Consider the following 17916-nt stretch of genomic DNA (forward strand, 5'->3'; position numbering starts at 1 on the left):
TGGTTTATTTGACTCCATTTCTGCATTGGCTGGCTTCAAACCACAATCCTGTGGATCTCAGCTTCCTGAGTAGCTAAGTTTATGATCATGAGTCATTGACACTCAACAGAAAATATAATTTTTGTGTTAATGTAACCTGTTATAAATTATTTTTATTGTTACTTGTGCAAAGTGGTTTCAGACCCACAAGTCAGATTATGAATATAAAGCATCTTGATCAATGTCACCCTTATATGCATTTTCCTCTCTCCTACCCTTACCCTCGTGTTATGTTGTTTCAAGTTTATATAATGTATGTTGAATATAATGACTGCATTGCTCAAAATATACTATTGAAACATGCAAGTAGGAAAATTATGTTCATAGCGTGGTCAAGCACTTTGAATCAAAGCATCCCTACAATTGATGTAATGACAAGGGATGCAAAACCCTGCAGCAAGAGGTGCCAGGGACAAATAAATGGAAACTGCTGTTTTTGGTATGAACCCTGAGTGGGCCCTGGTTCGAATGAGGGATGTTTACATGCACACCAGGCTTCAGAGACAATGCGCACCTATTTGCCAACCTTTCCTAAGATCAGACAAAAAAACCTTGATCATCTTCTTAATGATGGCATCATCCACAAATGCATTGCTACTGCATCAAGTTAAGATAATGGGATGCCAAATTAAATTTTCCTAATACTCCCTCTATCTCGATGAATGGAGAAAGGAAAGAGTGAATGAAGTCATAATATTTAATGTACCTATGTGAAGTGAAACTGGGAAGTTTTAAGGGGACGGGTAGGGTTGGATGAGATAGGAGAGAATGATAGAATAGTTGACATCAACCAAAATGCAGTGTACTCATAACCTGACAGGATGAACTGAAATCCACTTACACAACCAATTAATGATAATGAATTAACATTTTTCCACATACTTTGTTTTTGTGTGTGTGTGATTTGGTCTCTTTCTTTTACATTTTGAGAGAAATTATTTTACATATACTACATATCAATGCCATGAGAAAATAAATTGAAAATTGAGTACCTAAAAATAACTTGAACATTAGTTCCATGGTTTATTTTTGCTACAAGTAGGAATTTCATGTAATCATTTTTTATCTCTATCATCTCTTATGTTATCTGTTTCTTGCTCATTTCAAAACAGAAATGCTTTCTTGAATGGAGCACTGAAATTAATTTCCAAATAACTATGCTATATTTTAGTGTTCATTTCTTTAACTCCAATGATGTGCATTTTATATAGCATGCAGACTTATGAAATGCTGCTTTTTGTTGTTGTTGTTGTTGGTTGAGATACTTCAACTCTCTGGGCACTGTTCCTGAACTCTTCAGCTCAAGGCTAGCACTCTACCACTTGAGCCACAGCACCACTTCTGACTTTCTGGTGGTTAAGCAGAGTTGAGTCTCATGGCCTTTCCTGTGTGAGCTGGATTTGAACTGTGGTCCGTGATCCTCAGATCCCCGACTCCGAGTTGTGAGGATTACAGGCACCCAGCTTGATGCTCTATTTTTAAATTATTAAAATAAACTTCTCTTTGTACTGCTAAAGATAATTCAGTTCATGAGACTGTTTCCAGAGACTTCAACTAATTTTCCTGTAATTGCTAATTGTTTTGTGGATTACATGAGATCAGTAATCAAAAGTCACATGAAGCTGATGAAAAGAAGTCTCAGTGATCAATAGAAATGCTTCTTTGCGGGGAACATAGCCTGCTCAGAAGACTAATGTGTGCAATGCTGTTCTCTGTGTTCCTTTCCATTGTGTTTTGATTGTGGATTCATAGCCACCTTACTCATGGACAAAATACCAAATCAGAGGAAATAGGTAAAAACATCTCTCACTGACACCATGATAAAATGGTATTTATTGTAAAGAAGGGATCCTAAGAGAGAAGAGAGGAACATTTAATTTGGTACAAACGTTCAGGGTACAAAATAAACAGCTCTGGACACTGTGTAGAACATTGTGCCATTATTTTCTTTTGCATGGTGTGTGAGAGAGAGAGAGAGAGAGAGAGAGAGAGAGAGAAAGAGAGAGAGAAAGAGAGAGGGAAAGAAAGAGGGAGGGAAAGAAAGAAAGAGAAAGAAAGAAAGAAAGAAAGAAAGAAAGAAAGAAAGAAAGAAAGAAAGAAAGAAAGGAAGGAAGGAAGGAAGGAAGGAAGGAAGGAAGGAAGGAAGGAAGGAAGGAAGGAAGGAAGGAAGGAAGGGAAGGAAGGAGAAAGAAAGAAAGAACAGAAAGAAAGAAAGAAAGAAAGAAAGAAAGAAAGAAAGAAAGAAAGAAAGAAGAAAGAGAGAAAAACATAGTATCCGTCCTAGGCTTAACCGTAGGCCTGGGTGCTGTCCCTAAGCATTTTTGTTCAAGGCTAGCACTCTACCACTTGAGGCTTACCTCCACTTCCAGTTTTTTGCTGGTTAATTGGAGATAAATGTCTCATAGACTGTCCTGCCCAGGCTGGCTTTGAGTCACAATCTCCAGATCTCAGCCCCCTGAGTAGCTATAATTACAGACATGAGCCACCAGAGTGGCTTCATGTATTAAGTGCTACACTCATCACAATATGTGGAATTCTGTCTACCAGGTTTTTATTTTCAGAGGTGCATACACAAATAAAACATACAGAAGTTAGTTTTTTCAGATGAAACATTACATTAATCAATATTAGCTTCATCTAGACACTTATAGATCCTTAAGAAAACAGGTTATCTCACAAAGAAATACAAAATACTTGTAGATATACTGCATAAAATAAATTTCCATTTGGATTGTTTCCCCTCCCTTGTTAAGCAGAAAGCAAATTTGAATTTATAATAAATTCACTGTCTACAGATAAATGTGCTTTGCATATTTTATTTTTAAAAACTATAGTTTAATGCAATAGAAAATAAAGGAGACTTAAAAATCTTAGCAGATTCTCATGTTAAATAAGAAAACAACATCCAGGGAAGACAAGAAATGGTTTTATTGTTCTCCAATCTGGTTGAAGTCAACACAATTAGTTCTCTGAATATACCTTAGTACTTTAGTACTTTTGAGAGATGGCCTGAAGTTCATGACTCCACAAATTTAGAATATAGATCATGTGGCCGGGACACAAACCCATGAGAAGAACAGTCAGCTAGAACAAAAATCAACTGGAAAAATAAGAAAGGTGGTAATAAACAATGCATATATGTGAAAAATGAAACTAGGAATGTGGAGTAGATGAGCAGGTTTGAGAGAGATCTGGCAAAGGATGAAAGGAGTGACATTGATTAAGATGTACTGTATTCACAAATTGACATATTGACTTGAAATCTTTTGTACTACTACTTAAAGATAGTAAATAAAGAGAGATTAAAATGTAAATGCTAAAAAGGGATTTTTTAAGCATCACTCCAGTGTGTGGATGATAACTTCTTTCCTCATAAAAATACTCTGAAAATATGAATATAATCAATGCCTCTGAACTATGGGTGGGAGGATAAACAAAAAGAAAATTCTTGAGACTGGGAATATGACCTAGTGGCAAGAGTGCTTGCCTCCTATACATGAAGCCCTGGGTTCGATTCCTCAGCAACACATATATACAAAAAGGCCAGAAGTGGCACTGTGGCTCAAGTGGTAGAGTGCTACCTTGAGCAAAAAGAAGCCAGGGACAGTGCTCAGGCCCTGAGTCCAAGCCCCAGGACTGACAAAAAGAAAAAAAAGAAAATTCTTTAATTTGGTAAGTTAACATCTACATGTGCATGCTGGTTTATCTGTTTCCATTTCTTGTGGAATATCCTGAGGGTAGGGAGCAAAACAGATCCTTCTTTGGGTGAGCCTCATGCTGGATCCCAGAAAGTGTGACAACCTGGGATACACTTGTCACTAATCTGTTGCACAATCATGAAACTGGTACAGGCACTTTCTGGGATTACATAGCAGCTCACGCATCCCAGGGCTCTGGGGAAAATAAAAGAGAATCAAGTAAAAACTAAGGCGAGGGAAGAAATCTCTTACTGCTAAGATTCAGTCAGGATGCTGCCTTAGGTTAGTTTTCCAAATTAATGCTTCAGTCTTTCTCTGGGACATGAGGTCATGACCAATCAAGCCTTCTTGGTGATGGTGAGTGACAAACTGGGTATCACCCCCCTCCCCCACCCCATAGTTGAAACAAGTAAGTTATTGCCAACTTTGACATATATTTCCTCTCCACATCTTGATTTTATTTTCTTTTGGACACCCGGGAGAATGAGTAAGAGAGAGTCTTTATTCTGAAATCTCAAGTTTTGTATGCTGATATGAGTCACACACACACACACACACACACACACACACACACACACACACAATCACTTGCAGCCAGCCACTGAACCTCACTCTCTTTGGCTGGCCTGGCCCACATCTTGAGGTTTTTATATCGGGGAAACTTGCCCATTTCCGAGGGCTGTTAGGACGACTAAGCGGGAGGGTGGTGGGTGGAAAGCTGAGGCTCATCATTTATTCATTGCGACTGTCTGGATTGTTGACACTAGCCATACAATGCATCTCTACTCTTGCAAGGGAAGTCTGACACCTTGAGGATGAGAAAGGGGGTGCCCGGAGTCCAGCGCAGTAAGCGCGAGTGGGAGCAGCTTTGAGAGTTGCTGGGAGCAGGGACCGAGGAGTGCGGGGAGGGGGGGGGGGGGGAGGGAGCTCTTTTTTTTTTTTTTTCTTGTGGAGGAGAGGAGCAGCAGCATGGGTGTTTGTTTACTAGGGTGGGAGCAGAGCTTCCCAAAGCTGGGTTCTGATGCAAACTGAAGTCCTCCATCCCTGAAACGCTCCCCAGAAAGCCCGGAGGTGTGTCTGGCTGGCATCCCACAAGGCAGCAGGGGTAGGTTCTGGCCATCGCCGACTTGGCTGGCTTGTGGTCGGCTCGCCTGCCCACTGGCTGACCTCAAGGGCGCTTGGCTCAGGGAGGGTGGAAGCTCTTCAGGGGCAGCGGAGCTGGAGAGTCTAGGGTGTCAGCTCTGGACCTCCGAGTGTGTCCTCTCCACGGCCATGCATGGCGCTGCGTGGGACGCGCATGGAACCAAAGCTGTTCCTTTCAAGAGCGTTAGGTGTGGACCCCTGTGGGGCCTGGCAACTGCAGGGGGGTTGGGGTGAGGGTGGGAAGGGGCCCGGAGGGATGGGTCCTGTGCTCTGGGCTCCTGTGCTGTCAGCCGTGGGAACTCTTCACTTTGTCCCCCGGGATCACCGTAGGGCGGGGGTGGGCGAGGTTCTCGTGCCTGGGCGCACACCTCCCCCTCCCGGAACGCCCCTCCCCCGCCTCCCCTGCCTTAGCTCTCAGAGCATCCTTACTCCGCCCAGTTCGGTGCCAGCTGCGTGGGCTCCAGCTTTCGTGCGTTTTTCTTCTTTTTCTTTTCCCTTTTTTTTTTCTTCTTTTTCTTCTTTTGCTTGGCATGCTCCTAAACTCAGCCGCCACGAAGGGAATCCCATCGGAATGTAGCGGGCGGGCTGTCACCCGGGCGGTAGCACCCCCTTCTCCCACCCCGCATCCGCAGGTTCTCGGGTCGCCTCACTTCGGCGAGAAGATCGCAACTTTCCCAGGTAGAGTGTGCGGCTTCCGAGCGGCGGGTCCCCCCCAGGAGGTACACCTCGCCTCCTTGCTGGCATCCCCGTTAAGTTTCTCCAGCCGCCTGGGAAAGCGGGGCTCCCTCCGGGGAGGCGCACATCCCTGGGTGCTTTTTCTAGTTGCAAAAGCTCCAGAACGCATGGTGGCTTTTCAAGGCGTGGGGAGGGGAAGGTTGGTAAAGCTTTCTGGGGTTGACCCGGACTGAGCGGAGAGTTCGGGGGGCGCTTCTCGGTAGCGAACCACATCAGGATTTAAAGCAGGGAAGAGGGCGAGGAGTAAACCCCTGGTGTGACTTATATGGTAAACAAAGACGCTGCCGCCACGCTGCGGGGCTGGGGCTGGGGAAAGCTGGTTGATTTTTTTTTCCCAGTCTTTTATGCGTTTGCAGAAAATGGAGATCTTGGTGGCCCCTGGGCGCAGATAAAGGGAGCTCTTGGTTCTCTCCAATCTAAACTGGGGGGGGGGGGGGTGGTAGAGAAAAGGGGAAGGAAGGAAAGTGATCAATATCTTGCCATCGATTCCAGTCTGCGTCATTTTCGTTCTCTACCAGGAAACACCAACAGGGCACTTTGATCCAGGTGGCTGGACCGGGTCTGGTGATTCCCTTCCCAGTGTGCCTAGCAACCTAGATTCCAATTCAGCCAATGTCCCTGTTTGGAACTTGAGCGAATCGCTGGGATTCATGGAACAACTTGTTGTTCCAGCTGGGAACTCGGTTGCCTTTTGTGACTGTAGAGAACACTAGGTAGGGTAGGAGTGTGGTAGAGCCAAGGAAGGAACGATTCTGATCTTGCCTGCCTGTAGCCAAAAGGGGTTTCTTAGCAAGGCCCTTACCACTCCAATTACGTGGCTATAAAGTGTAGCAAGTTAACTGAGTAAGCATCAAGGAGTGAGAAAAGCTTAGCAGCAAGGTTTACTTGTTCTATAACCAAGAGGAAAAAAAAATATATAGATCGATATAGTTATTTGTAGAACAAACTTGTAAAAATAAATTAGGCTCCCAGGACTTAAAACCTCTGGTTTTCTAATCAGTTATCACAACACAAAGCATTTAAAAAAATAAATAAAACTCTAGGTAATGAGTGTAGAAGTTATGTTTGTTCAGCCACTGGTCTACATTGCTGTGTTACAGGCTCACTAAAGTTATATTTGTAATGCTTACGTCTATTCAACTGAGCAGTAGGCCAGAAAACATTTCCCTTGCTTTAAGTATTTAGAAGAAAATAGTAATTAGAGGAACAATTATGACAGAAATGCAGAAGATCCAGCATAATATCTTTAAAGAAGTAAAAAGTATATGAATTGATAGGGTTGTTAGTGAGATCAGCTCATCAGTTCAAGTTAAGGTTGGACTATTAAAGATTAATTCAGGAGGAAAGAAAGAATATATTGCATTGTGTATGTCAAAGGGGACAGCCTTATCAACTTCAGAGGTCTTACCAAGAGTTTTAATCATCAATCAAAGACCACAGGGCTGAGACTCCAAGGACCAACAGATAGATTTATGCCATGAAAGGCACCAAAAAAAGAGACAGGCAGCTGAGACTGATTCATAAAAAGTGCTTGTACTTATTGAGCAAATAAATTTGTAGTTGGTTAAATCATCATAAAAAGATCTTGCAGTTGCAAATTTAGAAAAGTTCTCCCTGTTCAGTAAGATCTTAAAGGAACACGAACATTCCTCAAAGCATAAACTGTCTAAACTGGACAGAAGGAAGAAACATGTGTCTAGAGTAAAACTTGTCAAGTACTAACATTGTTTCTGAAAACCTCTTTGAAAAAAGAGCTTTGATATTGTCTAATTTTGTATCGTTGGTTATTCAAAATGCATAGCAAATGTTATGAAAACAATGAAAGTTCTGCCCAAATTTTATGGCCAGGTGAGTTGTTGAAATAATAACAGACCAAATAACATTGGCTAGAACTTAACCTTAAAGCAGTTCATGTTTGATAGAAATAGGAAATCACAGAAGCAACATGCTTTATTCTTTCTGACTAGAAAATGTGGGAGATTTTGTTCAGTGCACACACTGCAAACTTTCTTTTCCATGTTCTATGGATTGCCCCAGCTTCCTAAAGGGCTAAAAATGTCTGTGGCCCAACCTCCTCTTTAAGAAACCTGAAGCTAAATAACTTTTCAAACAACTTCTGTTTTATAAAATATGACATCATTTTGCTTTATCATGAATCTGAAATTTTGATGAGGTATGTTTCAGTTCTTGAATGGCTATGTCTATCAACATTGACCAGAGCTGTATAGTATAAGAAATTTGGAATAACTGACCTTAAAAATTGCCCTTCAGTTGTAGATGAAACATAGAAGCAATGCATAATTGTTATTATTTTTCTTTCATGATACCTAAATATTAAAATATCTGATTATCACCAAGTAAAGTACCATCAACTTACTATGTTTTAAACATGACTCAACATCTGTTAGGAAATGATAATTCACTTTATGACATGCAGATTTTAAACCTACAGAATTAAAAAATAAGTTTAAAATCTATTTTGGAAATATTCTTGTGTCTTTATATCTGCGTATTTAATTGCAAAAATAGTTCAGTATAACTAAGAGATGTCATTTTTGTTAATCAACACATATGTCATATACACACACACACATATATATATATGTATCAGCTGCAAAGTAAAGTATTTCTCTTTTCTAATCAATATACATATTGCAAAGGCAGAGACATGTACACACTTTTCCAATAGTAAATCAAAGACATATGAAAAAGAGGAAACAGTATTAAGACCAAAATCAATGATCCAAATATTTTTTATGAAAGTGTAATTTGTTTATTTTTAAAACAAGCCAGATGAAGGTAAAATGTAATAAATTGTTACATTTACTTCTTCTAAAAGCATCACTGGCAAACATTTTACGAGATCAGATTTCAATGCATATCTTGACCTCTTAAGTTGAGTTGTCTGGACTAAATTGAAACTAGGATAACTGACTTCGTGTAACTCAGAAAAATTCACCATGAGGTTTCGTTTCTGATTAGACATACGGTTGAGGAGACAACCCACAATAAAAATCTTGCCTTCTCACCTATGTTATTCTCCATCTCCCCCTCATAAATAAACACTAAAACTAGTTCAGTTCAACCCAACTTTAATTGTGCATTCATTTCCATCTAGTTATCCTCAGGAATTGCTTTAGAACGCGCTTTCTTCCCCTTATGTTTTCTATTTCTAACCCTCCCAGATGCACTGAGATCTCAATATTTTAAGAGATATAAGGATATTTTGACTAGAGATAGACACATCTAACTATGTTTTTAACTCTGCACAACTATGGATCTGATCTCTAGTAGAAACAGAAAAATAACCTGATGATGAAAAGATACAGTTGGGAAAATAAATTGTTCATTTGGAAGACTACAAATTAATGACATTAATTTAAAACTGTCTTGTTCCATGAACTCTTTGGTGAATACGGTGATGTATTTACAATCTCAACTATTCAAATAATTCTCCTCAAAGTTCAGTTTAATTTAAGTAAAATGAAAAAGATAATAATTTGGGTATTTGGTGTGCTATAACTAAACTTAAGGTGATGTCCATTTAATACTAGCAATTCTTTTGTATCTCTTTACAAAAAAAAACATGTTAAAGAGTAACAGCTTCTTGTGAGACAACAGAATACACACAGGTATGCTTTTGAAAATAAAATTAGAAATGTTAATTCAAACATTACATTAAAAATATGCCTTGAGCAGCTTTAAATAGCATAGTGAATTCTTGAGAAATGGCAAATGAAATGCGAGTGACAGGCATTAATTAAATTCTGTGTGTGGTTTGCTGTTATATTTTTGAAATATGTTGAAGAAGTCCTCCTAAGAAACTTTCCCAATAAATAACACCAGGAGTTGAGATTTAATTAAGGTAGCAAGCAGGAACTATAATGGAAAAGGAAGGGGGTAATAAACATATGCATAGGACCATGTTATTCCCTTGTTATGTTCACATTTACTTCAAAAATTAAGCATTGTGTTTGGAAAGACTAAATTTACAAACATAAAGTTGTTTGATGAGGAATTTGGGACCTAATCTTATGTGAATGATTCTATAGCCATAGTTTGAGACTCAGACCACTGGGGAAGCTGAGGCAGGCAGATCTCCTGTTCAGGCAAACTTAGGCTACAATAAGGAGAGCCTATCTCAAAACAAGGCAAAAAATACCCCCCCTCCATAAAAGAGATGACTGTATTTTCACTTAATTTTTGTGGTTTCTAACATAAAATTAGTCTTTCTACAAGATTCCTAAATTCACTGTATCTTTGCAACTGTTTATTCCTTTAACTTTTCAATTACTGTAACACTGGTCTATACAGAGCTACTACTTTCTTAGAGAGGAGAGAATTTAAAACAACAACCTGTTAACTAAAGTTGCATCAACCTTGAAGGACAAAGGAGGTCAAGTTCCTCAAGCAGCTTTTTGTCATAATTCAGCCTTGTCCTCTCTTCCCTTCCCCTTCCTTTTCCTTCCCTCTTCCTCCCTTCCTCTACTCTACTCTTCCTTTCCCTTCTTCCTCTCTTTCCTTCCCCCTTCTCTTCTTTCTTTTTGTGGTATTGAACCAAGAGTTTTAAAGCACATGCGAGAAACTTGTTCTAAAACTAATATTGAGCTTTACCCAGAGCCTTCTACTCAATTTCTTTTTGAAGTGTGTGTGTGTGTGTGTGTGTGTGTGTGTGTGTGTGTGTGTGTGTGTGTGTTTTGTAATAGTAGTAGTAGTAGAAAGAAGACTTTATTTTCATGGATAAAATTCAAGATTGCACATTTTTCTTAAGTCATAAGATTTAAGATTATACCTTTTAAACTAAAATCTCTTCCAAATCTTTATGACATTTCTCTGTTCTTTGTGAGATGTCTATTAAAAATCAGTCATGCTAAGACATGTTAGGTTCATATAGCATCTTATCAATGTTATATTAAGTGTTGAATTAAGACAAGTGTTTCTGTATTAATTTTATATGAAATTGTTTAATTATTGTAATATCCCTTGGCAATTAATTAGTAAACTATCTTGTTAGCTGTTGACAAATTTTAATTTGTCATGATCTTTTAAAAACATATACATGCATTTGATACTGACATGAATATGCCAAAAGTCTACTGAAATTGGAGCCTCAATGCTTTTGAGTGAATGTAACACAATTACAATTAGCTGTAAACTAGTATTCATTCAGACAGGTATTTGTTGAGCAGTACTAAATGAAACATGGAATAACTATATAAATAACACATGGGTAAGTGAATATTTGGGCAAAGCAATCTCTGGGCCAGAATAAAGCTTTCCTTTTAGTCTGTAAATATTCTCCAAATATTAAAGCCTAGTTAGAACTTAAAGCTAATATTACTAAAAGTTTTCTGCAGATACAAGAAACATTTTTATTATGTTTTTCCTTACAGGTAGATAAAGATCTGTCCTCAGAGTTAGACAGTAAATACATATAAGAAATAAAGAGAATGTTCAAATATGTGTGTTTGTAACCAGATTAAATTACCATAACTACAATGCTTCTGTAATTAAGAATAATGAGTTTTTCACATTGGTAATATCATAATTGACTCCTACTTAGCACATATATTTGTAAAATGAAACTAGTTATAACAATAACGTTGCCCTCACATAGCATAATGAATGCCATCTTGTTTCTTACATTACACAAATAATTCTACCACTAATTCAACTGTATAACTCCAATAAATGAGTTCTTTCTTAGTAGTAGAAATTACATTTGGCAAATAAAAATGAGATTTCATGTCAGAGACTTGACAGGCCATGGTATCCTGTTTTAAGTGGCATAAGTCTGGTTTTGTCTTCTTTTTGTTCTTTTTATTCTGTATCATTGATTTTATTAATCAAGATTTATGGAAAGTATGCTAACACTCTAATCGATTTTGAGTGTATGTCAGCTCTAAATGTTGAGGGAAAATAATACAGTTCTAAGCCATTACCTTGTGCTTGCTAGGATCGTAGTTCTTAGCAGAGTGCATTTTCTTTTCCACAGAATTTGTATGAGTATTATGACTGCTCAATGTGTGAGTTTTGAATGGAGGAGTAGAATTAATGAATGCACAGATGATTGGTCAGTGGTCAGATGCTGCATTTTAATATATTGGTCCTACAAGTTACGGTTAGTGCAAATAAAAATCCTTCACCACACATGGAAGGATAACAGGAGAGACCTGGTATACATTAAGTGAAGAATGGAGAGTCTAGTATGGCTTATCTATAACCAACTTTATGAGCATCATGTGCTGAAAGATGTCTTTCATACCAAAGCAAACTACAGCTGAAGAGCACATTGGGGGCCCATTTTCAGTAAGTATTCTTATGTAGTAGCTGTAACTTGACACACACAGCTGGGTCATGTTTAATTTCATTTAGAACCATATATGTACATATATACATATGCACATATAATAATATATGTACACTTGTACACATGTATAAAGAGTAGATTACCCATTCTCTGTCAGAATTGTTCCTCTCTAAGAGTTATGATGCCAAATAATTAAAGTACCCACCACTAAGACACTGACAGACTTTAAAATTAAGCAGAAGGAACATGGAAAGCTATGTTCCTTTGAATGTGCTGTATAAAGAGAAAATGTTGGCTGAGGGGAAAGACTTATTTGCTTATCTGGTTCATATTAACCTCACAGCTTAACGTTTTGATTTGTAGTGAGCAAGCTACTTGGAGGGCTGAGATACACATTTTCCTTTAGCACTGCAGCACGTTCTTGGAACAAAGTGAGCCAGCAAATGATTTTGCCCTTTCATGAAGAAAAGAAGCTTTAATGGGGAAAAAAATCCACTTAATTATAATAGTACTTATGCTAAATATTTTTCTACCATGTGAAAACATCAACCATTTCAAATTGAGGAATAAAAATTACTTTGCCAGGCGCCAGTGGCTCATGCCTGAAACCCTAACTGCTCAGGAGGCTGAGATCTAAGGATAGCAGTGCTAAAGCAGCCATAGCAGGAAAGCTTATTAGACTTATCTCCAGTTCTCCATCAGAAAGCCAGAAGGGAAGCTGTGGCCCAAGTGATAGAGTGCTAGTGTTGAGCACAAAAGCTCAGAGAAAATGCCCAGTTCCTGAATTCAAGCCTCAGGACTAGCACAAGAAAATTACTTTGCATTCTGTTATACTTAGCAAGAAAACACTAAGTCTAGAATTGAATGCATATCTTGATAAAAATATTTAAGTACTTTGCTACTAGGTGTTATAAGTTTAATATTAACTACAAAAGCACTGAAAATCCCCCCTTCTTTAGCTTAAGAATTAATTATAGTAATTATTAGTTTCACAAAAATATAAAAGGTCTGGTTTAAATTATAATGCTTTAATGCTTGCTTTTTTTAAATGAACATCTACAAAGTAATCATACGCTCAGCTGAGGAAAACTAAACAAGTTGGCTGAAATGATCCATTCTTTTTTTTTTCTATTTCCTGGATACTTTATTTCTTTTTTTAAATATTTTTTTCTTATTTATTGTCAAAGCAATGTACAGAGAGGTTACAGTTTCATATGTTAGGCATTGGATACATTTCTTGTATGGTTACTTCCTCCCTAATTCCCCCCTCCTTCCTCCCCCCTCCCCCTTTCCCTTTCCTCCCATGACAGGTTTGCAAGTATTGCTTTTGTAGTCGTTTGTCTTTTTATCCTGTGTCTCTCGATTTTGGTATTCCCTTTCACTTTCCTAGTTCTAATACCAGTATATACAGTTTCCAATGTACTAATAAGATACAGTGATAGTGTGTTGGGCTCTGGCTATACCTTTAAGGGGCAGTCCTGAGAGGCCTGCCTTTTCTCCCACCCTGGGACTGCTTGGCTGTTAGCCACTCCTACCCCCTTCCAGGTCCAGAACCGGAAGAGGTAGCAAACCAGCCCCGCCTCCTCGGCCATGTGTGTGTGTCAAAATGGCGCCAGGCCAGGCCCAAGGGGCGGTCCTATGTGATGTGATGACCGCCCATAGGGGAAGTTCTGTGACATCACTATGATGGGCAGCTTATCAGCCTATCACTAGTATGCAGTTAGTCCCTCCCCTTCCTGCCGCCATTACTGTTATATAAACCCCTCCCCTGAGTAAAACCGGTGGAAGTTCCAGAAGCTTATCCTGAGACAGCTCACGTGACTCCCATGTTGGTCTTTAAGGGTGCGAGGGGAGGAGGGACGTCTTGTGACTACACCCCACCCAAGGTTTGCACATTGGGCCGCACTCCTGCTTTCTGCCCGGTGGGATGGGGGATACGCACGAGGGTGAAAGGGGTCCCGACAATAGTGCAGGCACAACCACCGGAAGGGGATACAAGAGGATCATCAACAACAGAAGCTACGGTTTCACATGGCATGTTGAAAGTAATTACAACAGTGGTATATCACTCGTTTCCATAACATGGAGTTCATTTCACTTAGCATTATCTTATGCATGCATAGGGGCATAGTTATTAGGCTCTTGTGATCCTCTGCTGTGACTAGCCTAAACCTGTGTGAAATGATCCATTCTTGCATAATCTAGATATCTGTCACACAGAAAATATAATTTATTTCAATTCAAGACTTTTTTTTTCAAAATAGTGAGCTACTTCCTTTTAATGCTACTGGTCTGTAGAGTCAAAACAAGATCATCCCATCTTCAATATATAAAAGGATTATTTTTCAAATGTGGAAAGTGATTAGTAAGATTTTTTAAGTACTAAAAGGCATTGAAACTTACTTGATATGAGACATACAAGAAGGTATGCCAGAATAATACAAGGGAAAATTAAGTAAATCATACACAGTAGCTTGGGGAGCATTTCATAGACCCTTTGCTTTCTTTGCAACATTTAATAATATTATTCTTGCACTACATCATTTTTCTCTCTCATGATGAAAATTTATATTTTCTAATAGGTGCTAGGACTTGGCTGCCCCTTCACTATTTGCAGGATTATAACAGAGGGGTTACCAGCTGAAAACTCTCATTCCCTATTACCTTAATCATGATGGGCACATCTGCACATAGGGAATGCACATTTAGAAAATTGTGCTATATTTCATGGGGAAGTGTCATCAAAACCTATACCTTCTGATGAAATTTCCTCTCTAGATGATTTGATCTTCTATATGTTAGAGATAGAGAATTCTACCTAATCCTTATAAGAGAATTTCGTGTGAAGAAAGGATTAAGTGAATCATTTTAGGGGAAAAAATGTTCCGAATGTTCTTTGGTGTATAAGAGAAGGGCATTTAGTCTGTGGTGGTTAAGAAGGATGAACAATTGTCCCTCTGCTTTGTCATGTAAAAAAATCTTTACACTTATTTGATGACTTTCTATTCAATATTGTGTTTCACAGTAAAATGTGTGTTCATTAAAATCCTAAAGAAAACTACTAAAAATATACAATGTAATTATTGTCAAAATTTTGAGTAGCAAAATACTTGATATGTTACTGATGTTATTCATAATTTATTTTCTAAAAAGTTTAAGATTTTCATCTTAATTCACTTAATATGTGAATTCAGATTATTTTTCTAAAACACAGCAGTGTTTTCAATGTTTATCTATCAATTGAAATGTAAATCAACTGTTGCAAACTACCTCTCCCCTCAGTGGACTACTTTTGTCTCTATTTCTTACTCTAAAATAGTTTAAAATGGTTTGAAAATAAATAAATCATTAAAACAAAACTAAAAGTCCCAAGTTTTAACAAATATACATCTTTTGGTGAGTTGATGATACAGAGGAGGCTGTGCTTAATTGATCTGTTTTGCTTTTTTACAAAATAATTATGAACATATTTTATACTCTAATGTAACTTCATTTTATAATTATAAATCCTCTATAAGCTCTTTTTAGATGCCCTGTATACTTTATAACACTACTTTGCCTCTCTGAGAAAAAGAGATCTTTCTAGTGCCATTTTAGTGCATATTGACAATAAATTTTCTGGGTCTGATGTTTCAAATCTTATTTTTAAATTACATTCATGTAATGGAAATTCATTTTCTTTCCATACTTTAAACTATGCAACTCAGCTGTTGCTTAGTTTTCATCCTTTTTGATGAGAAGTCAGCTCTAAGTCTGATTTTTTTTACTTGTTTTATTTTTATTTTAAGTGGTTTTAAGTGGTTTTCTATGAGTCTATATGTTCAGCAGTTGTACAATAATGAGCCTAGATAGGATATACGGTATTTCTTCTGCTTAATCTTTGGAGCTTTTTAAAAATTAAGGCTTCAGGAAGTGGAGCTCAAGAGGTAGAATGACAACCGTGGAGTAAGAAGCTTGGGGAAGGGCTGGGGATATGGCCTAGTGACAAGAGTGCTTGCTTCCTATACATGAGGCCCTGGGTTCAATTCCCCAGCACCACATATACAGAAAATGGCCAGAGGGGGCGCTGTGGCTCAAGTGGCAGAGTGCTAGCCTTGAGCAAAAAGAAGCCAGGGACAGTGCTCAGGCCCTGAGTCCAAGCCCCAGGACTGGGGAAAAAAACAAAAAAGAAAGCTTGGGGACAGCACCCAGGCCCTGAGTTCAAGCCTCAGTAGCAAAGTGTGTGTGTGTGTGTGTGTGTGTGTGTGTGTGTGTGTGTGTGTGTGTGTGTGCTGGTCCTGGGCTTGAACTTGAGGCCTGGACACTGTCCCTGAATATTTTCACTCAACCAAACTCTACTTCAGGCTTTGGGGGCTTGACAAGATTCTCACAGTCTTTTCTGCTTAGGCTGGCTTCAAACTTTGATCCTTATAGCTCAGCCTCCTGTGTAGCTAGGATCTCATGTGTGAACTACTGGTGCCCAGTTTTGTAATTCACTATTTAAATCACAGTATCTCTACAGTACAAGTTGAATATTTTATAGCTTTTTATTCCATTCATATATCTTTGTTCATTATTCTCTATATTCTATTAAACAATTTCTAATTAAGAATTTCAATTACTACATTTTATTTTTTGTTCTCCAAGACTGTTCTGTGTAATTAGTTTTCTTTGATTTTAGTTATCTCATAACTCCCATTTCTTATCTAATTTTTAGATGTTCTTAAATTGCATTTAGTTTAGAATCTGATAACTGCAATAATAGTTACTTATGTATTTATGTAAATAAATAATGAACATGTCTTCTATTGGTAATGAAACCCAGGTATATGTGTGGTAGACAATCTTTCTACCACTGAGCTTCATCCTCTTCTGCCTGTTTTTCCCATAATGCTGTTTACTTTTTAATGTAAAGGTGAACACTGGGTATCCATAGTGCTCTCCCTCATAGAAGGTTCAGTTTATCCTCCGGAAGATGAATAAGATGATAGCTAATTATCCAAATCCAATGATAGACTGGGGTGAGTTGGAGGCCAAGTCAATTATGTAAGACTGGAACCTTTGTTCCATTACATAGGACCCAAGGGCTGTGAAGGGTTATACTATTTATTAAACCTACTTTTCCCTTGCAAATTTGTGATAGTACCTTTCTGTTACTATAAAAAAATATGCAGGGCTGGGAATATAGCCTAGTGGTAGAATGCTTGCTTTGCATGCATAAAACCCTGGGTTTGATTCCCCAGCACTATATATATATATACATATATATATATCCAGAAGTGGTGCTGTGGCTTAAGAGCTAGAGTGCTAGCCTTGAGCAAAAATAATAAGCCAGGACAGTCTTCAGGCCCTGAGTCCAAGCCCCAGGACTGGCAAAAAAAAAAAAAAATATATATATATATATATATGTGTGTGTGTGTGTGTGTGTGTGTGTGTGTGTGTTTGTGTGTGTGTGTGTGCAAAAAGTAAAGATTTATTTTGGTTCTCAGTTTTAGCAATCGCAATCCATGTTCAAATAATTATCTTTTGGGGTTTGGGTCTAGGGCAGCACATTACAATGGTTTAGAGAAATTACATTCTGTGGAGCGATGAAGATACATAATGCTACCAATGGAAGAATATACCAACAGATTTTAAAAACAATTTTAGAATGATTCATCAGTGTTTTTCTGGAATAATATTATACTTAAAAAGTTATCATTCCTTTGATGCTAGGAACTAAACCATTTTGAAACTGTTTTGTATAAAACAGCTATATTTTAAATGCAATCATATTAGTATGGCACAAATCACTTGTTATTAGATTCCAATTAAAAGCTCATATTTTTGAAAGCAAATGCTATTAACCAAGCAAAAACTAGAGGCTATATGTAAGGCAGCAGCAATGTGACCTCTTTTGTCCTTGAGGTGACGGTTCCTCAGGCCTGTGATTTTCTGAGTAATCTTTATTTTTCTCCTTTTAAATTTATTATAAAACGTTGAGAAAGTGATAGAGTTCAGTGCTCTTTATGG

General features: G+C 38.1%; 2 protein-coding genes across 2 annotated transcripts in view; one reads left to right on the plus strand and one right to left on the minus strand.

Annotated features, from left to right (window-relative positions):
• LOC125347600 (ferritin heavy chain-like) overlaps positions 1-4857 on the minus strand; it is an 89482-nt gene extending 84625 nt beyond the window's left edge. The window contains exon 1 of the mRNA XM_048340598.1: positions 4723-4857. Within this exon, the coding sequence (XP_048196555.1) occupies positions 4723-4857 (135 nt within the window). The remainder of the gene's footprint in view (positions 1-4722) is intronic.
• A 503-nt stretch (positions 4858-5360) lies between these two features.
• Trpc4 (transient receptor potential cation channel subfamily C member 4) overlaps positions 5361-17916 on the plus strand; it is a 196125-nt gene continuing 183569 nt past the window's right edge. Inside the window, exon 1 of the mRNA XM_048341466.1 lies at positions 5361-5558. The gene's annotated coding sequence lies outside the window, so the exon portion shown is untranslated. The remainder of the gene's footprint in view (positions 5559-17916) is intronic.

This window comes from Perognathus longimembris, chromosome 3, assembly GCF_023159225.1.
Source record: "Perognathus longimembris pacificus isolate PPM17 chromosome 3, ASM2315922v1, whole genome shotgun sequence".
In the NCBI taxonomy this organism is placed as follows: domain Eukaryota; kingdom Metazoa; phylum Chordata; class Mammalia; order Rodentia; family Heteromyidae; genus Perognathus; species Perognathus longimembris.